General features: G+C 54.7%; 2 protein-coding genes across 2 annotated transcripts in view; one reads left to right on the forward strand and one right to left on the reverse strand.

Moving 5' to 3' along the window:
- The first annotated feature begins 358 nt into the window (after nucleotides 1–358).
- LOC119109831 (regulator of nonsense transcripts 3B) lies at nucleotides 359–5,452 on the forward strand. The gene is made up of 5 exons (XM_037233583.1): nucleotides 359–439; nucleotides 1,904–2,117; nucleotides 2,495–2,704; nucleotides 3,783–3,967; nucleotides 5,426–5,452. The coding sequence occupies exons 1-5, from the start codon at nucleotides 359–361 to the stop codon at nucleotides 5,450–5,452; spliced, it is 717 nt and encodes a 238-aa protein (XP_037089478.1).
- Nucleotides 5,453–6,753: 1,301 nt separating this feature from the next.
- Nucleotides 6,754–26,307, reverse strand: part of LOC119109684 (sodium leak channel non-selective protein-like) — a 38,376-nt gene continuing 18,822 nt past the window's right edge. Inside the window, 15 exon segments of the mRNA XM_037233411.1 lie at nucleotides 6,754–9,830; nucleotides 10,651–10,816; nucleotides 11,885–12,020; nucleotides 12,970–13,198; nucleotides 13,645–14,042; nucleotides 15,471–15,700; nucleotides 15,887–16,084; nucleotides 16,416–16,581; nucleotides 17,357–17,490; nucleotides 19,646–19,766; nucleotides 21,473–21,681; nucleotides 22,430–22,597; nucleotides 23,306–23,437; nucleotides 25,538–25,658; nucleotides 26,124–26,303. Of these exon segments, the coding sequence (XP_037089306.1) occupies nucleotides 9,649–9,830; nucleotides 10,651–10,816; nucleotides 11,885–12,020; nucleotides 12,970–13,198; nucleotides 13,645–14,042; nucleotides 15,471–15,700; nucleotides 15,887–16,084; nucleotides 16,416–16,581; nucleotides 17,357–17,490; nucleotides 19,646–19,766; nucleotides 21,473–21,681; nucleotides 22,430–22,597; nucleotides 23,306–23,437; nucleotides 25,538–25,658; nucleotides 26,124–26,303 (2,770 nt within the window). The 3' untranslated portion in view covers nucleotides 6,754–9,648.

Here is a 26,307-nt window from a genome sequence, read left to right on the forward strand (position 1 = left end):
GCGGGGAACGCTGATAAGATGGGCTTGTCTCTTCCGTTTCTTTTACAGAAAACCACTCCCTCACGTCCCTCACCCAGCGCGCTACCGAGTTGTCTCCAGTGGCGTCATACCTCAGCTTGCCAGAATGTAAACAAGTCGCATGGTGACACCACTTTTCTTCACGGCCTTGGACACGCAGGGGTATGAACGGAGCTGCGGCTGTGTGTACGAGCGGTGGGTTCATGTACATTCAAGGGCATAATAATAACGTGCCGCCCATACGTTTGTCCGGGGTGTATCTAGTGCTTATGTGGCCTTGTGAGAGGTCGTCTGAGTTATTTAAGAACTTTGAAATAAAGCCGAATTACCCTGCCTAAAGATGGCTATCAAGGGTCGCTCACACTCTGAGAACAGGTTCTATACAAATTCCAAGGACAAGAACAAACATCCTCCCACGAAGGTAAGGGCATTAAGTTTGACTGCGAAAATTCGGTATGCCGTGCTCTGGGCACCTCCTTATTTGTTATTAAAAATGGAACCCTTGTGTGTCACTTTGTGTAATGTGTTATTGTTATGCTTGGCTCAGAATTTGGCCCATCCAACAACTTAGTTTGCTCTGCCTGGACGTGACCTGAATTTGTTTATACATGCAGCCCTCTAATGCTGATGCAAACTGACTCAATCATTATTTGTTCAGGTTTTACAATGAACAGAAATAATAATGTATGAGAGAGCACCACAAGCAATAATGCTATTTCTTTCCATGCTTTGTCAGACACAATTGGTAGCTTGAAATATGGTGTTGAGCACACTGAGGAGAAATCCTGCTTTCTTTTGCTTGAATTGATGACTACAGAGGTGTCATATCTTCTTGCTGGTAACTTCTGTGCCTTGCTACATGGTTATTATTACCAAGAATTGCAGTGTTTGGCTTAAAGCTATTTGTTCTTTTGTTTGCACTAATGTTTAAAGCAAAAACATATTTTTGAGATGTACCTCTTTCATGATGCATTTATAGTGGGCGCATTATGCATCCAGCATTATTTATGCTCGGTGCATTATGCTTATACTGACACTGCACAAACTGGAATGTCAGAACTGCAGCAATGCAATGCACCCTGGTCATAATGACCTCAGAACAAGTACAGTCCCACTAAAACCCAAGAAACCCTGGTCCAGTGGCATGCAGACATCAGCTTGAACACCTGATGCTCCCTAAAGTCAAGTTCCTGCAAACTTCAATGGCTGCTGGTGCATTGAATGACCAGATTATCTTGATCCTTGGCTGATACATATTTGAATGGCATCGGTGGGAAGGGAGGTGGGCACCCAAATGTTTTGATCTTTTGAGAACAGTTACAAGTTTATGTATGTGTTATGTGTTATGTTTCAAAAGCATGTGTTACCTTCTTTATAACTGTTCAGGACTTATGAGCCACAACTGTTAGACACCTGCCAAAACTGCTGAGCAAGTAAAGATGCAATGCAAGTTGCAACTGAACTGTAATGTATGCATTAGTACAAAGCACAAAATAAAAAGTACTTGAGCAAAGTGGCATTAAGCAGATACAGGAATGTATACAAAAGTTAAGGACAAGAAGGGAACATATGAAAACTATTTTGTGATTGCCACATAGCTATTGCCCAGATTTTTCAGTCATTGTTTGCACTCTGTCTACAAATGTGTTCAAATGTTCTCAGCCTTCTGTAGACAGAGGCTTTCAGCCCAACATTCTGACAATTGCACTGCACTAGAATGTGCTCAATTAAGACAGAGTCATGATGTTTTCAATGAGGTATGGAGGTAGAGCTGTACCTCGTGCCATCTTCTGTAATTTGTGATCACCTGGAGATGACGTCAGCAGAGGGGTGTCACATGCCTTGCCGTCACGTCACGGTGTAACACTGCGGCGGACGTCGTCAGGTGGTGATCCGTCGGCTGCCCCCCGACATGACGCTGGAGACGTTCCGGGACCAGGTGGCTCCCCTCCCCGAGCACGACCACATCCGGTTTGTCCCAGCCGACCCCGGTCTGGCGCAGCATGCCTTCTCGCGAGCCTACATCAACTTCCTCCACATGGACGACATCGTCACGTTTCGGGACCGGTTCGATGGCTACGTCTTCGTCGATAAGCAAGGTAAGATGGTCAAAGGCAGAAGTAGCTAGTGCGCAGTGACCTCGCCTGTCGGTGCGCTAATTATCATTGTCATCAAAAGGCTGAGCTCGGTTTAGACTTTGTCGGGCTGCAGCATAGTCATGAGGTAACATCTGTAGCAGTTCAAACAAAAGTTATTGGTTTGCGTAGTTAAAAGCAGCATTGCCTCACTTCTCCAACTTGATGATGTTTTGTGGTGTGTGACCATTCAGTGAAGACACCGAAACCTGTCGTCCATCGCCTTTGGCCGCAGATATTCTGCTTTTTCGTTCTGAGTAAGTTCATTGTGCGTTCTCATCGCTTATTGAGACGAAGTCTGGTTTGACGTTCCACCAACATACGCACTACACCGCGGGCAGGGTTCGAGTTTCCGGCGCTGGTAGAGTTCGCCCTGTACCAGCGGACGCCACGGCGGCGCGCGCGGAAGCCGGACGCCAAGAGCGGCACCATCGCCGACGACGCCGGCTACCAGGCGTTCCTGCAGGAGTGCGAGCAGCCGCCAGAGGCCAGCCCAACCACCTGGGAGGAGACGCTTGAACAGATCGAGAAACGCCACAGCGAGCTCAAGGGTATGCGACGCTGGCGGGAGAAGAGAGAGAGGGGGGGGGGGGGGGGGCAGGGTTGCCGTGCGCCCTGGCTGAGAGGTATGGGGAGGGTAACCAAAAATGCTGGTTACACTAAATACCAGTCGACAGTAAAAGAACGGTCGATAAGGCCGTTTTTACAGGTATGGCTTCATGTTAAAAAATTTCGAACACTTAACGAGCTTTGCAAAGCGCAAAATAACAAACATAACTCAGAAAATCCGCGGAATGTTAGAAAACACAAGTCTGCTACATTATCTCACCAAGTTTGCGTTTTATGCATTTTCATCGATCACTGCCCACCTATTTGCATGGTTTTCCATCTGTGTCCTGACGTTATGGTTGCTTACCTGCATCGGTACCCAATATATGCAACATCAAAGAATTGTCCGCTGCGAGAATGCTTTTAGTGTGAGGAAATGCCTACAGATACCAGCTTTGTAAGAATGCTTTAAATGTAAGGGAATGCTGACAGATACCACCTCGGCTCTAAGTGAAAGACGGCCCTCAATCGAAATGTTCACAGGAGTGCTAGGCGTGCATCTTTTCGACAGGCTTTCATGCAAGGATGCTTCTCACTCGTGTTGCTCATTGACGTCAAATTACGTACATTCAGTACTGGCTTACATATGCTCTTTGTGGGGCCGGGTTTGGGCGGCGACATACGCGTGGTTCCGTGCCGCTGAAACTAGTGGGCATTGTGACTGAAGGCTTTGCTGGCGTAGTTTTTTTTTAATTTTTGTTACGTTGTTTGATAACACGCCGACATCGAAATGGAGATTGTGGCAGACTGCTATGTATAGTTCAGGAATTCAAATATTATTCAGTCACACACATGCAAATTGACCACGAATGGACGCAGGTGGCAAACGCGAGGTGCAACGGATCTCTGGAGAAAAACGGAATGCAGATTGGTTTATTTTTGCTTTGTTGGAGACACTGTTATAACTTTATGCTGACTAACGCTTAGATCTGTTTTCGCCGTGGTATAGTTTTTTTTGGTAGTGTTGCTCTTGTTAGAGTTGTGATTGTTATGGTTTTAACAACACTTAATTGGTTTCAGAAAACCAAGTGATTACACCCCTTGTTACATTCGTCTGTCGGAGAAGAGCCGAAAGGAAGGAGGAAAGGCGGCGGAAAGAGATCGAGAGGAGGAAAGAAGAAACCCGGAAGGCCAAGGAAAAGCTGAGCAAAGAAAAGCGAGAAGCAAGAGAAAAGGGCCGACACGACACCAAAGAGTCCTCTAAGGTGCGTACTAGTTATAAGCGCACTGTTTTCACTGGACTCATGCACATTTGATGTGATGACGTTGGGTACAGGTGGACGCAATTGTATCGCCTAAAGAAATTGTTCCGCATTTGAAGATATTGAAGCGAGCATCGTATATGATAAAATGTTTGTTTGTAAACACCAGGGGATCGCATCGACCCCCTCCCCATTATTAGTTTACATTATGAAGATGGACGTGTCAAGGCGAGGGTTAAGTCGTTCAGTTTAAATCTTATTTCCATCATAATTTATACCATTGTCCAAATTTCCGCGTTATGTAGCACAAAACGTAGTTATTGTACGATATCTGCCATTTTCCTTTGTTTTGCTTTGTCCTGAATTGCCGTAATTTCCTGCTTATCCGGAGGACAGGCCGCATGCGCCAGCTACAAGTGGGCAGAAGGGCCCCTGGTGGGTGCTCCCGTCCGAGCGCGCAGTGCACCCCGTGCAGAGAGGTCCCTGGGGGGGGGGGGGGGGGGGCGGGGGGGGGGACAAGGCTCAGTCTCAGTCTCAGCGGTGTGGTCCCCAGGCGCATGTAGCTCTGCCCCACCGTTATCAATGCTCTCTATATCTAGAAATCGTGCTTACGAACGCCAGATATGAACGACTCAGCCATTGTGTTTTTCTGGACTTCGATCGCCGCATGGCTTGTGGAATGACAGAGTCTGAATGATGTCATTATGACACCATGAATTTCAAGGTGACCTTGGGATACTCTCACTGAAAAAAATTTCCCATGTTCGCTGGGGTGTAGCTCAGAAATTAGAGGGGTCTTGGGTTCTCAGAAGGGCAGGGCTGTGAGCTGCACCGAATGATCTTGAAGATAGCCATTTCAGTTCACGACTCTGTACAAATACAGAACACTCTGTTTAATATTGTTAACATTATCTTCCTTCCAGCAGGCGCTTTGGAATGACGAGCAAGAAAGAAAACGTGATGATGGCCCCGCGGGGAAGAAGCACGACGACAAGCACAAGGAGAAACACGGTAAAGACGCTGGCAGAAGTGATAAAGAAGAGAAATATAGACGCAGGGACAAGGAGGAGCGATGGAAAGAGGGTGAAAAGCACAAGCGTGAGGATAAAATCAAGCAGGCGAAAGAAGAGCGAAGGAAGGACAAGGAATGGGAGGACAGGAAGAATAAAGCTGAGAAACACCCTCATCCTTCTGATACCAGGTGTGTGATCGTGAACGTACAGTGCTCCGCCACTTTTTGTGTGATGAATCTGATGCCACCTCCAGGATAAACACGCATGGCGCTGGGAGACCATTGCCAACGCGTGCTCTCGCCGAGTTCATTAGTCGGGCATTTACACTGTGAGAACAAACCGCGTGATATAAATATCGATACGCTGTCCCACATCCCGAGCCGAAAGGTCTTGCCATGCCTGTGCTGTGTGCGCCTGACTTGGGTAACCACCGGCTCTGTCCGGCCAGCTCCGAGGCGTCGGCGGCGGCCGGTAAGCCGACGGCGGGGGACAGACGCGGTGGGGACGGCGACGTCGGCCGACAGGGGGCGACGGCGCCGACGCGCGATGGCGCCAAGCCGGCGCCCGCCAGGGACGGCTCGGAGCCGAAGCGCAGGGAGCCGAAGGCAGACCGGCGCATCAAAAACAAGGTCGGTACGGGGGTGGAGAGCACTTAAACTGCGGTGAGCGCAAAGGACGCGGGGCACGGCGGACCTAACTTGCCGTATCAAATGTGAGGACCTTGAATGGATGCACCCAGCAGGAGGTTGTCCGATTTCCGAATCAGGGGTTGACCGATAAGGCTTCGAACAAGGAACGCTCGGGGTTGCAGGCGTAATATCCGCCTGATTGAAATATGCATGACGATGTAATGATCAGTATCCAGTAAAGGCCGGCAGCACGCAGCCGTCCCCGGAGCTCAGCGTATGCGTTGCGCTGTAGGGTCCAGGGATCACATTAGTATCGTCGAGACGCGCTGTCTGTGCATGCGGCCTATGACAGGGCGCTTGTTATGCCAGAAGTCTGACGTAAATGGTTTATGCAAAGTTAAGTGCTGATGACGCCGAAAGACGCTCAGGGCTTTGAATTCCTTACTGCTGGAACACGAGTCACGGTTTTAAGCATGCGGTCGTTACAAAAGAGGCGAGAAGACGCTCAGCGACCGGCAATGTTGGTCAGGGCTGAACTTTGTTAACTGTTGGCATATTCAAGCGACCCGCGTGGTGCTGGCCGGACCAGCCGCCGGCTTTTCGTATGTCGTGGCTATAGAACAGACACGCACCCTGCGAGATGCGGTGCAGGGGCGTTCCCAGCATGCAAACTGCAGGACAGATGAGATGCGCGGAAACATAACTTCTTAACTCCAACATAATTTCCAAAAACACTGCACTTGTGATTACTGGTAACATGCGCATGGCGTTTGTTGCCGCGCGTGTTGGGCTAATGTGGTCCCGGGGCACCGCTCTGGAGTGCCGAAATGTTTTTTCCCCGTTGGCCACGCCTCGCGTTCTGTAGCGACAGAGCACGAAATGCTGCGATGTTTCGGGTCGGGCCGCTGACATGGACCGCGAAGGTACAGTTGATCCGCAGGAAATGTGGATGGCATAAGCGGCTGATCGCGGACAAGCGTATTTCGACTTACCGTGGCGCTGTAAGGAGGGCTTGTGCTCGCTCTGTGCCGCTAACTCGCCCGCCGCCGCCAGGACCGGCCGTCACTCACCATCTACCGGCCGGGCATGGGCAAGTACTCGAGCAAGCGGCTACAAGAGCGCGACTCGCAGTCGTCGAGCCCGCCGCCGGCCGCGGCCGAGTCGGCTGACGCCGACGAGCCGCAGCGGCGCACGCTGGTGTTCCGCCGCAGCCGCGGCGCAGAGCCCTGAGAGGTGTCGCACGCGTCCGGCCTGTCCGCAGCTGGTGATGACGGAGGAGACGGCGCCTGCCGTCTGCCGGCACGCGCAGCAGCGCCTCCCATCGGGGCGTCGATTCCTATTGCGGAGCGTAGTCGGGATTGTGCAAGATCGTTGACAAGTTGCTCAGCGACGCACGTGAATAGGAAATCGGCAGGCCGCGCAATGGGCTATTCTGAAATATATTGGCGATTGCTGGTCCCAAGGTTCAAGTTCCTATTAAGGGTTCATATTTTATTTGGACTTCGACAAGACGATGCCAACGAACACTTAACACAAATAACGCTGCTGAAATGACGAACACAATGATTCACGTAAGGCAAAATGAGGCCGACTGTTCGTCACAAATCTGTTGGGAGTCAAAACGAAGATACGATGATCCTTCTGCTGGTCGACAAGCATTGTCAATTTGCAGCGAAACAATTACACACGTGCCATACTCTGCCGCAACGATACACGACGGTGACCAGCTTTGACCCCTGCCGTTGCCCAATAAACTCCAAATTCCTGTTTTGTCCGGTTTCCCCAGCAGTGAAACAGAGCGAAAAGACCGGAACACGGCGGTGTGTGCTGTTGCTGCGGTTGCCACGCATTTGGCCGTGTGATCGCACCCACCACGGTCGTAGGAGACGGCGAGCGGGCGTGACAGACCCACCAGCAGTCACAGCAGTGATAACGCTCGCAGCTCTTATGGTACTGGCGGACGGTTCATCGGCCCGGCGTCGGCGCGATACATCTATTTCGGGTAAAACACAGCACTTCTTGCCAAACACTAAGCAAAACGCAGGAGGCTCCTAGACCTATCTAAGCTAGCCAACGTTGCAGCGCAATTTGGTCATATCGGGAAAAAACTTTCAAAATCGCAGGTAAATAATACTGCAAGACAAGACCAACTGAGATCGCACAACGGAACGCGTCGAACGCACCACAGAAAAGACACAAGATCGCCACAGAAAAATAGCGATACTATCGCGATTACAGTTCACCACAAAACGACTGAGAACAGGGAAGATTGAGAACGAGGCCACCGCCCGCCCGCGAAGCACAGCACCAACTGCCCTCCTACACCGTGGTTCTCGCGAGAACACCACGACGCCAGTGCCCAGCTTCACAGCGTTCAAAGCGCGTTCAGTGCTAGATAAAACATCTCTAAGAGATAGGGCCTACCAAAAATAACCTCTCGTGGAGGAGCAGAGAATCATGATCCAGAAAGCAATTCTTCAACCCCAACAAAATGAACAACTGAGATGTTGACAATTATGTACCTTGCATTACCGTGCCGCTGCCAACTAAAACATCCAACATAAAACAAACAACGCGACATAGCGACAAAACCACTTCCTCCAAATCATCCCCACATAGCACGTGCCTAGGCCCAAATTTTCCCGAAAAGATGGGCCACTGGGACTACGGGATATTGCTGAGTCAATTACGTGCGTAGTTCTCACCCTACCTTCCACATTCCTTTCGCGCATGTTTTATCTTTCGCATCTAAAGAACCGCAAATACTGGGAAGAATGCTGCAACAGTCTGGCTATTTAACCGCAAGCCGTTTTGTTGGCGGAACCAACGACGTTGCGACCAGCGAAACTTTCTATTTCAATCAAATGCCTGAAATTTTCATATCACCCCTTTGCTTCCTTTCGTATTTATGTTCGCGTCCCCCTCCTTGGGTTGCAATTCTGCGCAGTTTTGACCACCTACTGGGAGACTAACGTCACATGATGACGCGCATATTGCGGCAACGTTTCAACCATAGTATTTCTGCGAAGACAAAGCACAGGGGTGGCACTCTGTCCAGCATTCGTGCCGTCCGGAACCTGAATCCTTTGCTCCGCCAGGAAACAGGAACACATTTGGTAGACCCGCTTTCCTTCTCTCGCTCTAAATCTATAAATAAAGCTCGACATAGTTAACAACGTTCAGCACAACCAGATCCGACGCTACATCGAACAGCGAACAAAAGCACATCACTATACTGGCACATCAACGTCGCTACACATTTAACAATCCGTAGTCGACTGTAAACGCCCTGTGCACTACACCACACAGTGTAAACCGGCAGTTACCACCCGCTCAGGCCGGTCTGGGGCGAATGTTGACTGGTCGCCTGGCCGCCAGCCGGTGAGCGGCAGCTGACCAGGCAGATACAGCTGCGGCGGCAGCTGGCCAGCGGTGGTAGCTGGCCAGGCTGCAGTCACCGCCGCCTCCGCCGCCAAGGGCTGACTAGAACAATCAGGTTACGGTACATCTCAACGTGTGACATCGCGCCATTCATTGGTTTAACCGACAGGGGAGATGACAGCAATCACAAAGTTAATTAACACGGCGGTGACCGAACTCGACTGTGCCGTAAGCTCGCGGTGGTCGCGTCCTCAGGCGGAGGACGAGTCCTCCCGGGTAGAAAGTTCATAGTGGCGCGTCCCCAGATGGAGGCCGAGTCCGGGCGGTAAGCTCGCAGTGGTCGCGTCCTCAGGCGGAGGACGAGTCCTCCGAGGCCGAGTCCGGGCGGTGAGCTCGCAGCGGTCGCGTCCTCAGGCGAAGGTCAAGCCCTCCTGGGTAGTAAGCTTATAGTGGCGCGTCCTCAGATGGAGACAGAGTCCCACAGGGCGGTAAGCTGGCAGTGGTCGCGTCCTCAGGCGGAGGGCGAGTCCTCCTGGGCGGTAAACTCGCAGTGATCGCGTCCTCAAACGGAGGATGAGTCCTCCTGGGCGGTAAGCTCGCAGTGGTCCCATCCTCAGACGGAGGACGAGTCCTGGGCGGTGAGCTCGCAGTGGTCCCATCCTCAGACGGAGGACGAGTCCTCCTGGGCGGTGAGCTCGCAGTGGTCGGCCCACCAGCCGGTGACGTCTGACCAGGCGGCGGCGGCCGGCGGGCAGCTGCCGGCCACCGGCCGCGGCGTGTCCGGTGACGCTAGCGCCGCCGCCTCGCCGGCCTCGTTCACGTCCGGCAGAGACTTGTTGCCCACTGGCGGCCAACAAGGAGGGCGGTCGGCGGGACGGGCCACACATGGGAGACTGACGGAGCCCGGGCAGCAGGCCATACAAGGCTGGGCGGCACTATTCAGCGAGCATTCTGAGATGGTGTTCAATAGGCGCCGAAGCCTGATGACACACATCAACATGTTTGGCAACGCCATTACCTAGGCTCAATGCAAATGACAAGTATTTTTGCGGAGCGTGCACGCGTTTATCAACAGCATGACAGTTTGCAATCGCCAGCGATGGACAGAAACGCGCGCAGCCATGCGCGCTGGCTCTCGGTGGCAAATGAAGCAAGTCACTTAGTCTAGTGTGCACACAACTCACTTCCACTTAAGCAATGAACTTGGCTTTAGCTGCCAGCCACGCGAAAATTGTGTCTTACGCCGACGAGTACCTCGACAGAGTACCAGACACGTGGATTCCTTTTCGCTCTAAACACAGCCGGCCCAACACCCATTCCCAGATGATAGCGAAGCAGTGCCGTTTAAGCAAAACGCAGCACGTACTGACAACACACACACAACACGCACGCACGCACGCACGCACCGCACGCCACGCACGCACGCACAGCACAGCACACACACATACGCACACGCACGCAGCCCCGCGCACGCGCACACACCACACACACCACGCACGAGCACGCACAGCACGCACCCACACACACACAGCACGCACGCGACACGAGCACCGCACGCGACACAACACACACACACACACAACACCACACACACACACACACACACACACACAACACACACAAACGCGCAGCCTATGTCTCGGGCCGAGGCCGCCGCACCCACCGGCGGAGCGCGCGCGGCGCTTGCTGGCCGTGCGCTCCTTGTCCTTGACGACGCTGGCGTCACTCAGCGACGGCGTGAGAAACTTGCGCGCTGCCGAGCCCACAGAGTCCGAGCGGCCCATGCAGACGCCCTTCTTGCGCTGGCGCGGCGGCGGGTCGGCCGGCTCCTGAGCGCGCGCAAACTATGAGAGAACGGCGCAGCCACACCGCAGCACCGCGCATCAACGAGCCACACCCACATGGCGTGATTGCAGGTCTCAAAGCAAGTGGCCTCGTTATGACAAGAGAGGACGACTGAAGCGCGCAACGCAGCGGTATTATCAATGTCCGCGCGCACTATTGCATTTCAGCCTGTTTTTACACTACATTCTCCAGTCGGTCGGCTGTCGCAGCCCAGTCCGAAATATGACGTCAGACCGTGACCCAAATAGTGTGACGTCACTTCGCCCTGAGCGTCAATGAGAACGTCCGTCTTCCTTGACCACCCGCAGCCCGTCTACAGCAGGTTCTGCCGCCGACGTACTCGCGATCATACCACTGAACACGACAAGAGGTCCGACAACGGTCCAGCGACGGGCATCAGTGAGCTCAGCACCTTTTCACTAGCCGTTGGCAACTCGAAAGAAAAATTGTCGTATGTTGCGCTTCCAAAAATGTCTCCAAGTGTGACGTAACCGCGGTAAGCTTGACAACACCGCAGAGAGTACGCACACAAGCGACTCAAGTAGCTGAGTGGTTCAGGTCGGCTCCGGTTTACTTGCGGCCAACGGGGCCGTGGATGGAGGGAGGGAGGGGGGGGGGGGGGGCGGGCAGATAGGAGGTGCCCCTACCTATATTCAACGTTAAAGCAAACCCAAAAGTGTCGCATTGCACGAAAACAACACCAGCCGAAAGACAGAATTGTGGCAAAAATGTCTTGCGGCCAACTGTTGCAGGCAGTGCGGGCGATGTGAGGCCACAGTGACGTCTCCCAATCGGTGTGAACAGCTGACAGGTGCAGAATCTGCTGCATAAAACGGACTGAAACGCCATAGTGCGAACGGCGTTTTAGATTACCACTGCCGACATGAAAACTGGCAAGGCTGCGAAAATCGCGTCGTTAGCCGCCAGAATGGTCGACAAGGAGGCCAGCAGACGCGCACCACGCCGGCGTCGTCTCGCAGCCTACAGGACACATCATGAGCGCTGCGATCGTGGCGCGTGACCTGTCGCTGCCGGCGCGGCCGCGGCCGTACCTCCTCCTTCTCCTTCTCGCGCTCCAGCCGGCGCTCCTCGTTGAGCCGCATGAGCGCCTGTTCATTGGTGGCGCGCAGGCCGGCGATCAGACTGCTCTGCTCGCGCGCCCTGATCCGCTTCAGACAGCCGTCCAGCCTGGCGGGCACCGACGCCGGACGGCTCAGTGCCCAGAGCGACACCAAACATCTCGCACAACTGACCAATCGGCAGCAAACTGTCACATCAGCCTGGCGGGCACCGGCGCCGGACGGCTGAGCGCCCAGAGCGACACCAAACATCTCGCACAACTGACCAACCGGCAGACAACTGTCACATCAGCCTGGCGGGCATCGGCGCCGGACGGCTGAGCGCCGAGAGCAACACCAAACACCTCGCACAACTGACCAACCGGCGGACCAACATTCAGGGAATGCTTGTCATTTCACAATACTGAAGCAAGCACCAGCTATGATGAAATAGTCTTACAACTATTGGTATACAGACTGCTCTGGGAAACGCAATGTCCCTGTTGAGTAAATATGATCCCAAATACGTCGTTGTTTTGATTACGTCATCGCACTTTGCACAACACTAATTGAGAGCGAATCGATGGCCGCTTTGTTTGGAACTTACGCTCACGAACGCTAGATATTACCGACTCAACAATTATCTTTTTATTGGCCTTGATCGTCGCATGGATAATAGAATGACAGGATTTGAATAACGTTATCATGGCGTCATGGATGACTGGGGGAACCTTGACACAGCCTCCCCCGAATAGTCTGTGCACCTTCGCGGGCGTTTAGCTGCTGAGAAACTAGACGGGTTTAGCTCTTACGAAAGGCAATGATGTGAACTGCACCGATTGATCTCCAAGATGGCTATTCACTACAACCCCTCCCCCCCCCCCCCCCCCCCCAACACAAATGTGGTACACACAGCTAAGTCACACACCCAGCCTAACGTGAGACACACTGGCATGAGCCGAACACAACCCAGGTGATCAGCCTACCGGACGTGAAGACGACCGATGGTTGTTATCGTTACAAACGTTTGCGCAGATTCCCTGGTCTGAAGGGTGCCCGCGTTCGCCGGCGCCGCTCACCACTGCCGGATGGTCTGCTTGGCCACCTCCTCCTCAATGATGTATTCCAGCTCCTCGCGGGCCAGCAGCTCCTCCAGCTGCAGACTCTTGCGAATGTCCACAGAGCGGTAGCTGAGCATGTTCAGCACGTCGTGGAAGGTCACCTCCTCGCCGTTGTGCAGCCGCTCCAGTTCGTAGCACATGTGCTTGAAGAGGAGTCGATCCTTTTGCGGGTCCACCTCCAGCCGGCCTGCGGCGCGGCCGGCGTCTGTTAGCGGGGCGATTGTGGCACTGGCCGTGGCGTTGTGCCAGCACGACGTGTCTGACGGGCAACGCGAAAACTTCGACCTTAAAATGCATCCTGTTTTCGGTCTGGGTATGTGCCCATAACGTTTAATGAGCTATTTTCCGGAAAATTTCCTACGTCGAAACTGTCGCGTAATTGCGCTTAAACAACCAGAATGTATCACTGCATTCAAGGACATACGACATACATCTGGGTCTCAAAACCAAATTCATCCGCACAACTTATGCACAGAAACTCGAACGTCTACATGAATGATTCAACGCAAACTGGTTTAAACATACCAGCTTCCATGCCACACCCTGAATGCCTCCTTCGCGAAACACCAGCCGTGACACCAGATCCCACCATACACGTTACAAACACTTTTCTGCGCTGTGGCACCATCTCACCCTTGAGCAGACGCAGGATGAACTTGACCTTGCGGACGGGGATAACGCCGCGCTGGTTCTTGTCCACGACGTTCCACGTGTTCTGGAAGTTCCTGATGTCGGCGTAACTGAGCAGCGCGTCCTCCTCGTTGGAGTAGAAGAGGGAAAAGTTCTCCATGATGATGGCCACCAGCAGGTTGAGCACGATGTACGTGATGATGACGTAGAAGGAGCAGAAGAAGACGAGCGCCACCGTGAAGTTGCCGCAGTCGGTGAGCCAGTAGGAGGAGCCGCGCGCCGCCGGCGTGCACGACGGCGGCTCCACCATGCAGTCGTGCATGATCTGGTTCCAGTCCTCGCCCGTCACGATCCGGAACAGCATCACGATCGAATTGGGCGCCGTCTTGAAGTTGGCCTGCCTGCCGACAGCCGCGGCGGGTCACGTGATGCGGTCGTGACTGTTCGGACGGGTCAGCCGGGGTCAACTGTTTGACCGCCCGCTCTCCCTGGTGGTACGTCAGCTGACAGCTCCTAGCTTCCAGATATCGACCTCGGGTCGGACCACTGAGCCCTGGATCCAAAAATCCATCATACCATTTCGCCGAATGCTCTTGGATTCAGGCCCTATTCTAAATGTTCGCTGATGAATTACCTTGGACGTTGGATCATTTCCATGATGTTTAACAGGGTCTGCAGAGCTGACGTTTTACGATTTGGACTTCCGTTCGGCCAGTTTTCCTCAGTCTATTCTGACGGACCTCCCCAAAGGCACGTCACTCATTACAAGCGAGTCCGCTGGTCAGGCCGGTCTTATAAGAACCATGAAAACATGGCGAACTTTAGTGGCCAGGCTCAGTCGTCACCCCTTCCAGAAAGACATGTTTGGAACCACTGGTCGCAGGTTCATGCAGTTTTCAGCGACGAGAAACCGGATTCATCACACGTGTGCAGTGTTCAGGTGTTTTGCAAGTTCGTTTCCGCAGTGGACGTTAAACCGTAGTTGTTCGGCCGCCTAGCAGAAATTACAGGAACCTGTGTTTGGTCATGCCACCGCTGCGGGGTCTGCGTACGGGGCGACGGCCTTTTGTGCGGGTTGTCTGTGTGGTGCGACGCGGCTCGCTGTGTAGCTGTGGTGGGCTGAGCTTCTCAGGCAGACATTATTGCAAGTAATTGTTTGATTTACGTATGAAACAATAAACCTGTGTTAGCGAACGGAATATTACAACGTGTTATAGTGCATAAATGGCTAGGCATTTGGCATTTAACAGCGCTTGATCATGAGCCTGTTCGAGTAATTATGAACAGCACTCTCCATGTGTGGCGGGCGCGATCGTCTCACACGCCTGTTTGAGTGATCATGAGAGGCATTTGTTATGTGTGGCGGGCCCCATCGTCTCACCAGCCTGTTTCCTTGAGTGATCGTGAGCAGCATTCGCCATGTGTGGCGGGCCCCATCGTCTCACCTGCCTGTTTGCTTGAGTGATCGTGAGCAGCATTCGCCATGTGTGGCGGGCCTCATCGTCTCACCTGCCTGTTTGCTTGAGTGATCGTGAGCAGCATTCGCCATGTGTGGCGGGCCCCATCGTCTCACCTGCCTGTTTGCTTGAGTGATCGTGAGCAGCATTCGCCACGTGTGGCGGACCCCATCGTCTCACCTGCCTGTTTGCTTCAGCGATCGTGAGCAGCATTCGCCATGTGTGGCGGACCCCATCGTATCACCTGCCTGTTTGCTTGAGTGATCGTGAGCAGCATTCGCCATGTGTGGCGGGCCTCATCGTCTCACCTGCCTGTTTGCTTGAGTGATCGTGAGCAGCATTCGCCATGTGTGGCGGGCCCCATCGTCTCACCTGCCGATTCCCTCTCCATATTTGACGGTGCCGAACAGAATCGTGCCGGCGAAGGCATAGCTGAGTAGCAGAAGAAACATGCCCATGATGATGAAGAAACTTTTGTAGACGGATACCACCACGGTGAGCATCAGCATCTTAAGGGTGGCGTGCTTGCCCGTGATGGTGAAGAAACGCAGGATGATGCAGATGAATCCCAGCGAGTTGGTGTAGTTTTTTTGCATCTTGGTCTTGGAGACGGGGGAGAGTGTTTGTCAAAATAGTCGAACCCATAAGGCAATGCCGTTTGGTAACGACAGGATCAAATTGAAGGCATTCTCCATATTAGCTACTCGTAAATTGGACAAAGCACTTCTCGTCACGCTGCCGTCACCTCAGTTCAGAGAAGGTGCACGGCTGGCGGAGGCCCAACTCACCATGGGGAACGTGAAGTTGAGGATGACCCAGATGAGACCGAGCACGGTGACGAAGAGGTCGTAGCGGTTGCGACGCGACTGCCAGTAGCCCCGCGGCGAGAAGGCGATCATCTTCATCACAACTTCGAGCATGAAGAAGAGGTTGAGGACGGAGGAGACCACAGCCAGGTACGGTGTGTATACGGCCGCGTAGTCCCACTGTGGGGGAAAGACGACCGCTCACGGACTGAGACAGACAGACACTGGTTCAGCGACAGGTGCTCCCCCAATGGTCCCTGCCGGGAAGTTACAACGTAAGGCTACAAACCGATCCCTGAAGAGGGCAACATCACATACGCCAAACACATGCAAAAATAGCCTTTTTATCACGCGATCGCAAAAATCTATCCTTACAGACACAATTTTACCCACCTTAGCTGAGAAATGGACAACAAATGCCACAACATGCTATTTCGGTGTGAACCCGAGCCCCCACCGACCTAAACAGTCAGTAACCACCGTCCGGCTCACACTGACACCGTCAGCTCACCTGCACACAGATGAGGCTGCTGTTGGTGATGACCAGCATGGCCACGAAACGCTTGAAGATGATGTTCTGCGTGAAGTCGTAGACGACGGCGCGCCAGCGGCGGCCGTCGGGCCGCGGCGGCAGGTGCAGCGGCTGCGCGATCTTCAGACGCTTCTTCAAGTCACACCTGAGCCCGGCGAAGGCGGTCAGCAGGCACGCTCAGGAAAGCGCGGAGAGCAAGCAGAATGCGGCGGTGTAAAACTACCGAGGATGCTTCTGCTCAACGAGGCCTGCAGGCACCGACTTCGCTACGCATCGACGCATTCAGCGTGAGGACGATGCTCGCTGATGTCCATGTTGAAGTACCGCACGGTCGGTATAAAAAACGAGTCAATTTCTAAAGTAATTCCAGAGTTCGCCGCAGAGACACAACGCAAAGACATTGTCCACTGATCCCGAAAGCACAGCTAATGTGCGGAGGTGGGAGTGTGACCGAAACATCACAGCGCAAGGCAGCCGCTGCTTAAGATAACAGAATCGAGCGGCGTAGCCCGGACTCCGGTGGACGGGGGGAGGGGGGGGGGGCGGCCCCACACGAGCTCTCCCCAGCGCCGCTGGTCGGAGGTGGACAGGAGGCGGCCCCCACACGAGCTCTGCCCAGCGCCGCTGACCGACAGCGGACGGGGGGCGGCCCCACACGAGCTCTGCCCAGCGCCGCTGACCGACAGCGGACCGGGGGCGGCCCCACACGAGCTCTGCCCAGCGCCGCTGACCGACAGCGGACGGGGGCGGCCCCCACACGAGCTCTGCCCAGCGCCGCTGACCGACAGCGGGCGGGGACGGCCCCCACACGAGCACCCCAGCGCCGCTGGTCGGAGGTGGACGGGGGCGGCCCGCCACACGAGCACCCCAGCGCCGCTGGTCAGAGGTGGACGGGAGCGACCCGCTTCACGAGCTCTCACCAGCGCCGCTGGTCGACGGTCAGCAGCGCCGTGCCCTTGTTCTCCGAGTAGTTGGCGATCACCACGCCAACGAACAGCGTCAGGCCGATCATGCAGCCGATGAACACGAATATGTGGATGTAGATCGACTGTACCTGTGCAACAGACGAGATTTCAAGCAGTGTTACAAGACGTAAGTCACAAACCAAACGCATCCGAGCTTGAGGGCACTGAGACGGCTTGTTTATACAGCAACACTCACTTGCCGCGTAAAAACTTGACCATAGCGTAAGATGTAAATTTGACCGACAACATCACTAATCATCGATCAAACAAGCTTTCGTAGTTTAATCAATGCCAAGATAAGCCACCAGGGAATTTCGAAACGCAACATTAAAATCTATAGAGCGTACGGCGTCAAAAACCTGCATGTCCTTGCCATAGTAGTGTTTCAAACTCTTTCAGCTTATTATTGCGAGAAGCAGCCAACCCTTCGCCTTATAGAGCCCACTTGTCGCCGCAAAAGTCAGCGATTTCACCGTGGCTCGAAAAGCGTGATCAGCACCACCTGCCAGGAATCCCGTGTCCTACTCAGGCTGGAACCGCGGCTCGAATCTCGGCGGGTTTCACACGCCGCTTTCAAAGCGTTGGTATACATCCCAGCGGCAATCCCTGGCGCATGCGCCATTAAAGGATCGCAAACGTTTACTGTTCGCTCATGACCACACATAGTGCATTAATGTTCTGTCGCATGATTCCACGCCTTGCAATATCAGTGATACGTCGAAGTGCCGCTGCATCGCATCTTTTGTCGGTATGTGACGGGTTTGGCAGTGGTGTTAAATTGTCTGCGGCGGAGTTTGCTGCTGGCTTTCATCGCCAGTTCGTCCGTTAACGTTTCGTATGAGTTACTTTCACATTGCTCATGAGAGCTGCCGGCTGGCTCGGAGATAATGGTCGGCGTGGCTCGCACACTCTCAGAGATCCAAAACAACAGAAACACGAAGGAAAAGACGAGCACACAGCGTAAGACTGAAAAACGGAGAGTAAGTAAGGCGTAGACGCGGCGTGGCAAAGACAGACGTGTGCGAAAATAGATCACTACCCACGGCGGAGACTGGCCGGATGACGGAGTATTCCTCCTTACAAACTTTTAATGCGTAATGCACAATGCATGGACCTCTCATCTCGAATCGGCAGCACTGGCCAGCGGCGAGGCTCGGGATACAAGATGAGAGGGATCGGAGAGGATACCAACCACATAATGGGGGAAATGAGAGGAACTAGAAGCGAAGAAAGACGGATGCACGGAAGCAGAAACAGCTTGGTCTCACCAGACAGCCCAATCTTAATGATGAAAATAAAATTATGCGAAACCAGGAACAGACAGCACGCCAATGTACAACGGGAGAAGCAATCCACAACACGCTTGGGCGCGTGGGCGGTTTTGACAGGCGCATCGAGTGGGCACGGGACACGGGCGGGCAGATCGCTAAGTGAGCATTCACACCAGTGGCGAAGGGCCCGCCGGAAAGCCCACGCTCCATGTCGCTGTCGGCTTCAAATCTTTCAAATTTCAGTATACTTCAGTATACTATAGATGTGGGGTGTACAATCTGTACACCCAACATCACCGACTCTGGCTGGACATCGGTCGGCGCCAGCGCCCACCCACCAGGCGGCACACTTTTCCTGCGCATGTGCAATTGCCATAACCTCCTCCGTTATGCCTTATAGTCAGCATTCGCGGCACGCACACATGCGCAAGCGACGTCAGGGTCAGAAAGGGGTCCGTCCGGTGGAGAGCGTCGGCGAGCCTGGAGGGGGCCGCCGCCGGACCGCCCGGAGGGGCGGGGGGGGGGGCGCCGCGGTCCTCCGGCGGAGAGCGCGGCGAGCCGGGAGGGGGCGCGCCGCCGCCCGCCGTTGGAGAGCGGCGGCGTTCCGGGAGGGAGGGGGGCGGCGCCGCGGCCCGCCGGTGGAGAGCGGTGACGGGCCGGGAGGGGACGCGCCGCGGCCCGCCGTTGGAGATCGGCGGCGTTCCGGGAGGGAGGGGGGAGGGGCGCCGCGGCCCGTCGCTGGAGAGCGGCGGCGTTCCGGGAGGAGGGGGGCGGGGGGGGGGGCGCCGCGGCCCGCCGCTGGAGAGCGGCGGCGTTCCGGGAGGGAGGGAGGGGGGGGGGGGAGGGGCGCCGCGGCCCCCGTTGGAGAGCGGCGGCGTTCCGGGAGGGAGGGGGGCGGCGCCGCGGCCCGCCGGTGGAGAGCAACGACAGGCCCGGGAGGGGCCGGCAGCGTCAGTACCGGTCAGCCACTCACCGGACCAAGCCGCTTGATCAGCACGTCCCGGATGTCCAGCCATCCCTTGAAGGAGAGCACCTCGAACAGCGCCAGCATGGCGTTGCCGATCTTATCGAAGTTGAACCGTCGCGGGTTTGCCCTGAGGCGGAACAGGTCTTCAGCCTTGTACCACAGCGCCACCGGGATTCGACCCTGTGATTTAACCTGATCATTCGCTGAGGTCGATTGAAATGAGATATTCTCGCAGCTGACAACTTTGCGAATGAAACATACTAATCATCCACTAGCCAGTAGCGCGAATGCCATCAATCCCTGGTTTTTCAACATTAAGGGCTATGTTCACATGTGATGGATCTTCAAAATGCAGTTTGGTATACTTAAGGTCCGCTGTTAAATGCACACCGCCTCACAACACTCGAACCTGACAAAGGCCGGGGCAATCAGCCGCCAACGAACAGCTTGGGGCGACACTGCCTGCTTCTCTCTATCTCTGAAAACCATCAGCCGACATTGCCAATGCAAGCGCAGTTGAAAACGCTGCAGCAACGTCCAAGACAACCTCAAGACTTCCCATGACGCCACTGGGCAGGTCTAGACAACAGACAGCGCCCCTGGTCAGGTCCAGACAACAGACAGCGACACTGGTCAGGTCCAGACAACAGACAGCGACACTGGTCAGGTCCAGACAACAGACAGCGACACTGGTCAGGTCCAGACAACAGACAGCGACACTGGTCGGGTCCAGGCAACAGACAGCGACCCGATTGCGATCACTCGCTAATGCAGGTAGAAGCCAGTTTGAAGCAAAAGTTATACATCTGTACTGTAATTACAGTGGCGGGCCCGGCGACGCTAGCCGTCATTGCGAAGCCTGGCGTGTAGTCACCTCAGCCGGACACGGGGTCAAGGTCACAACGCTCCATAGGCCGATGTGCTTCACAAATCTAAAATGCGAAAAACTGCCGGAATTTCAAGGTTAAAAATTGGCCACGGTGCGAGGCATCAGTATGGTTTCCAAATTACTGAGGTTGACAATGTCTGCGTCAGGTCACATCTGTGCCAATGTCCGAGTCGGGTCACATCTGTGGGTCAGCCAGGGCTGCACCTCAAAACCTCTTCATAATGACCTTTGATGGTCTGAAACGGCAGGCCTTGGGCTAAACTGTGTCCTAAGTCCGTATGCGAAGCACGAGCTGGTAGAATGCAGAACACCGAACCTGTGCGATTTGCCCCCCCCCCCCCCCTCCCCTCCCCGTGTACAACGCAACATAGAATGCAGTTGACCTGGGACGGCTTGGCACGTGAGGCGCTCCGGCGCGCCATGTGTGCGATAGGCACGGACCTCCAGACTACATAAAGACACCTTTTCTATGGCGTTTTCATACTACATACAGTAGCCATGTAGCACATTATTGGCATATGACAACACAGCATGGCGTTTAGGTGACTTAATCTGGCATTTGTTCAACCTCATAAAATGTGTTTGAACACACTGTCACGGCAGGATCATCGCACTCGAGCAATATCAAGACGACGAGGAAGCTTCCATATCTACGATGACGATTATGATCCAATTTTGAAATGATGAAGCCGGTCATCAACATAATGTTGACACCCAATTACTTTGTTGCTCCATTAGGGATACGGAAAGTTCGAGGTCGCCGGCACAGCTCACACGCAAGTTATGCTAAAAAAAGACTCAAAGGGGCAGGACCCACAAGGAATTCACAGTGACCTGGGAGATGATGCATTTATCAGACGGTCGTTGGAAATGCGTCCCAATCGTCACCAGCCACTGAGCTGGTCACGAAGCAATCTCAGCTGCCAGTCCGCCGCGACACTCACCAAACGCGAGGCACCAGGATCATGGGGTACGTCTCGTTCTCGCGGTGCGTCATCTTCATCTTGGTGACGAAGATCTCACGTTCAAACAAGCCGACGCACTCCTCGCGGCGCAAGATGGCAGGGTCATTGCAGCGCGCCAGCCGGCCGCCAAACAGTTGCACCCCGTAGCTGGCGAACACGTACAGCAGCAGGATCAGCAGCACGGACACCTGCCGGGCAGGGGATCCTGTCACGGCTGGCCACCTCCGCCGGATGCCACCCAAGGCCGACTGACTTCAGAACAGCCCGCTCCTTTTCTTCAGAGGCGCTTACGCGCCGGTGTGCCTGTGCTACTCTCGGATATCTCGGTCTTTTTGCCGCCCTCATGGGTCCTCCACCGCTCCACTCGCAGGTGGGTTCTCTGTGTGCGTAGTACACCAGCCAACCCGTCGTCTTCTCACTCCAGCTCGCCGCTATCGGTCCCACCGGGAGCCACCCGTCCCACCGGGCGCCACCCGTCGCACCGCGCGCCACCCGTCGCACCGCGCGCCACCCACCAGCCACCACCAGTCTCACCGAGCGCCATCCGTCCCACCGGGCGCCACCCGTCCCACCGGGCGCCACCCGTCGCACCGCGCGCCACCCGTCCCACCGGGCGCCACCCGTCGCACCGCGCGCCACCCACCAGCCACCACCAGTCTCACCGGGCGCCATCCGTCCCACCGGGCGCCAACCGTCGCACCGCGCGCCACCCACCAGAACCACCAGTCTCACCGGGCGCCATCCGTCTCACCGGGCGTCATCCGTCCCACCAGCCACCACCCGCCCCACCGGGCGCCATCCGTCCCACCAGCCACCACCAGTCCCACCGGGCGTCATCCGTCCCACCGGGCGCCATCTGTCCCACCAGCCACCACCCGTCCCAACGGGCGCCACCCGTCCCAACGGGCGCCACCCGTCCCACCTAGCGCCACCCACCAGCAGGATCTCCTTGAAGCCACGGCACAGCTCGCGCACTACAGTGCGCATGTGCGGCACCAGGTAGACGATGCGCAGCGGACGCAGACAGCGCACGATCAGCAGCAGCTGCTCCCAGGAAACCGGCTCCACCACGTCCGGCATCCACAGCAGGAACACCAGCGACACCTGCACACAGGAACGCAGAGCAGCCCTGAGACCTGGGCGCCACCAGGGGCATTTCATTCAGTAGTTTTGGATGGGAAACGACAAAAATGAGATGTGCACAAACAAATTACTCAGATTATGGTACACAGACCGCTGAATGTGAGAATGTGATACTAAAACCTTGTCGCAAGTCTCAGATTGGGCAGTACATTTCGCTCCAAGTACCGTGGAGGGCAGTACATATACCGGCGGCCACCATGTGGGATGTGGATCGACGAGTCCCTGACTAACATCATCCCCCCCAGCCACACAGCAGAAGAGCCAAAAACACTACTGGTTCGCGGCACTCTCGCGCTATGCCCAAGCCACCACAGACAGCGTGCCCGAGCAAAGGGTGAGCCCACCCGGCACTGTCGCACCTTCTCCCCACTTATAGGTCGGCCGAGCACACATGATCGTCCTTGACGGGGAGAACATCATCCACCGTACCCGGACAAAACGCAGACCCGACCTAGTCCCAAAGCTCTGACAAAAACAACCATCCGCACCAGACGCATCTATCTTCTCGCGGCGTACTGATACTCGGAATTCCACTATGAATACATATCGGGCATACACGGCACAAGCACTTCATATATCGCATGCTGTGCTGTACGTGGCGCTGCGGGTGCGCGCTCTACACAGTGTATCAGGAGCCTGCTGGGAGTCAGACTCGCGCGGCGTGCCCACCACGTAGATGAAGAGGTCCAGCAGGCCGCCCACGTCACGTATCAGCGACTTGGGCGTGAAGAGAAGGCCGTCGGCCAGTACCTTCAGCGCCAGCTCCACACTCATGGCCACCACGAATATGTACTCCGACACCTGGCGAGGAACAGGCGGAATCAGCGCCAGCACCACGCTCAGTCCATGTTCAGGGGTATGCACGCTGACAGGCCGGCAGCAGATACCGCCCGCGGGGCAGGGCCACAGTCCTGGCCACCAGTGGCGAGGTATGAGCAGGCAGCTGGCACACGGCGAGAGCACAGGAGGGAGCATGGACAACGTGGGAGCGGGGCAGGTGATGGTCACGCTGCCAGCTCGTTCAAAGAGCGGGATTGAGGGAAAGTGAGGGGCTGAAGCCGGGAAGATTGCTTGACACAAGACGATAAATATATCCGGGTCTTCGCGACGTCATGAACATCTTCCCAAATAAGGACACCAACTTATGCTAACGGAAGAAAAACGGACAATCGTAACGACAGGTGCCAGTCGATGTGTCCCGCTCACGCACGCAGTACCACGCGCCCTGGAAGCATGTCACGGATGCACCTGCTCCAGGACGTGTGTAAGGGTTCATGTCTGACCTTTGCAACCGGACCTGACTTCAGTGTATGGGGTGGACAAATGTTACCATCAGCTACAAATCCTTTTAATTAAGGGAATATTTCATATTTGAATGTACTGAGGCAGGCATCAGATAGGACGAAATAAGTTCACTTGTAACTGTTGGTAAGCGTTCAAGTGCAAAAGATTGATCTAGATAGCACAATGTCACTATTTAGTACACATACTCTTTAAAACGCCACCGTTTGATCGTGTCCTGGATCGCTTGTATGACGTCAAGAGTCGTTTTGAGATTAGCCGTACGAAATTGCCACCGTAACTGACTGACTTACTCAGTAGTAGAACTTCAGCTCGTAGAGAGGTGTCGTGCTATTCGGTGCGTGTTTGCGGAACGCAAACATCATTACGTGCGCGTGTTTCGGCTGTTCCTCGTGGCCTTTCTGTACATCTGTCGTGACTTCATATTGCATACGTGCACTCACATATTCGGTTGCGCGATTGTTAACTGACTTCGGTTTCCAGTCTCATTTCTGTCACAACTCGTACTAATTCTTGAAGTCCTGTGTTATGTAGCACAAAATGTGATGCGGCGCCATCGTGAACTGATTCGACTTCCAGTCCCATTTCTGTGAAAACTCGTACTAACTCTTGAGGTCCTGTATTATGTAGCACAAAACGCGATTCAATCACCCGATCGTCTTATCCTCTTTTCTTCTTTCATCATCAACCCTCCTGACGCCCCGCTGATCCAGGGCAGGCTTCATGCGCCCGCCAGCCAGTGGGCTAGGGCCCCCTGGGGAGGGGGACCCGACCGGGTGCCCAGCACACATCCTAAGCTGTTCCTGCGCGGGTAAGAGCTCGGTGGTCGGTTCCCAGGCGCATGCAGGCCTGCCCTACGGTTATCCATTATCCTTTATCCCATAGCCCTGAAATGATCATATCTGGTCGAAAGGACTCTAATCTAAATAACCAAACAACCAAATAACCAATCATGTTCGGAACTTACACTGAACGATTACATCGGCTGAGGGCCAACTAAAGTATACTAGTGTCAGAGATCGTGCTGACGTATGCGAGACGCGAACAATTCGACAACCATATTTGTATCGTCTTAAAGTACTACATGGCAAATGAGGTGACAGCATTCACGTGACCTCCCCAGGGCGTCACGCACATCCGAGTGGCTTTGAAGAAGTCTGCATGAAACAGTCTGCACAAACTCGCGGGCGTCAAGTGGTCACAAAAAAGGGTTTTATGTCTTATGTGGACCACTCCATTTAACGGTCTCACCAACATTCATCCCGCGAGTGGACACTGAACATAGGTGGATTTCTGCCTACTCGACACACAGAAGGGGTACGTCAATGTACTGGCCTATAATGGCACGGTATCCCAATAATGCTCCAACCACTTAGGTCGTAGCAGTCATCTGAACAATAATAACAACGACCGCACGCTATTCCTTGGCTCGTCCAACACTGCGAAATATCCTCGCTGGTTGGACACGAATAAATGTGGCATGGTCGTTTCTGGTGCTTTTGGAAAAACAACCAAAGAAACGCAACGCCAGCCTGCCTATGATCCGGCCGTTCGCCGCGCGGACGGACGCCGACGGACCGGCCAGAGCCGAGCGCTCACCTGCAGCTGCCAGTTCTCCTGGACACGAAACGTTGGCGTCTCGAACATCATGGATGCGCAGCTGACGGTGGTGATGAGGATCATCACCCAGTCCAGGTAGGTCACCAGTCCCAGCAGGTTACTGCCGGGCGCAGCGGGTCAGTCAGACGCAGATCGCGCGCTGCACAGGACCTGGCTTCAGCTGCCACCGAGGCCTGCATGGTCACCTCAAAAATTAGCGCCCAGCACACTCACTTGTTACATAGATGCTGCAGCTCATAGATCAGACGCATAGATTGTATCAAGAGAAGCTCCAAGAAAGGGTAGATCGAGGCTGTAGCAGTGTCAAGCTTCCCTTGGCGTCGAACACGGCGCCATTTTGGACGCAACACTCCCATCGAGTTTCTGTGCGGGAACCTAACACCAACCACTCCCCACTTCACCTCGCACACGACCCAGTGCACGAGGATTATACAAAGTGCGAACAGACGATGTGCCTCAACAGCGCAATGGGGGTCCTATTAACCCTCTGTTAAGCCTCAACAATTAATCCTCCCCCGCAAGCAGCCACCTTAGTCTCATCGCGGGGCGATCAATCACCACTCACTGGAGTCCTTTGTAGCGGACCTTGCGCTCCTGACCGGTGACCGGGTCCTTCTGGCGCGAGTTGTAGCGGGCATTCACAATCATCTGGCACAGCTTACGGAAGCGACTCTCGCGGCCAATTACAAACAGCGGCGTGTCGAAGTACGGGTGGTTCTCCCGCAGGTCTTCCTCACGCTGGTTCCTGC

This window comes from Pollicipes pollicipes, unplaced genomic scaffold (assembly GCF_011947565.3).
Source record: "Pollicipes pollicipes isolate AB1234 unplaced genomic scaffold, Ppol_2.1 Scaffold_7231;HRSCAF=8579_pilon_pilon_pilon, whole genome shotgun sequence".
Taxonomy (NCBI): domain Eukaryota; kingdom Metazoa; phylum Arthropoda; class Thecostraca; order Pollicipedomorpha; family Pollicipedidae; genus Pollicipes; species Pollicipes pollicipes.

What these genes read in the sequence shown, in the direction of transcription:
- LOC119109831 (XM_037233583.1), top strand. Translation starts at nt 359, where the DNA reads ATGGCTATCAAGGGTCGCTCACACTCTGAGAACAGGTTCTATACAAAT. An exon ending in CGTCTTCGTCGATAAGCAAG is followed by an intron (nt 2,118 to 2,494) that starts GTAAGATGGTCA and finishes CACCGCGGGCAG; the next exon opens with GGTTCGAGTTTCCGGCGCTG. An exon ending in ACACCAAAGAGTCCTCTAAG is followed by an intron (nt 3,968 to 5,425) that starts GTGCGTACTAGT and finishes CTGTCCGGCCAG; the next exon opens with CTCCGAGGCGTCGGCGGCGG.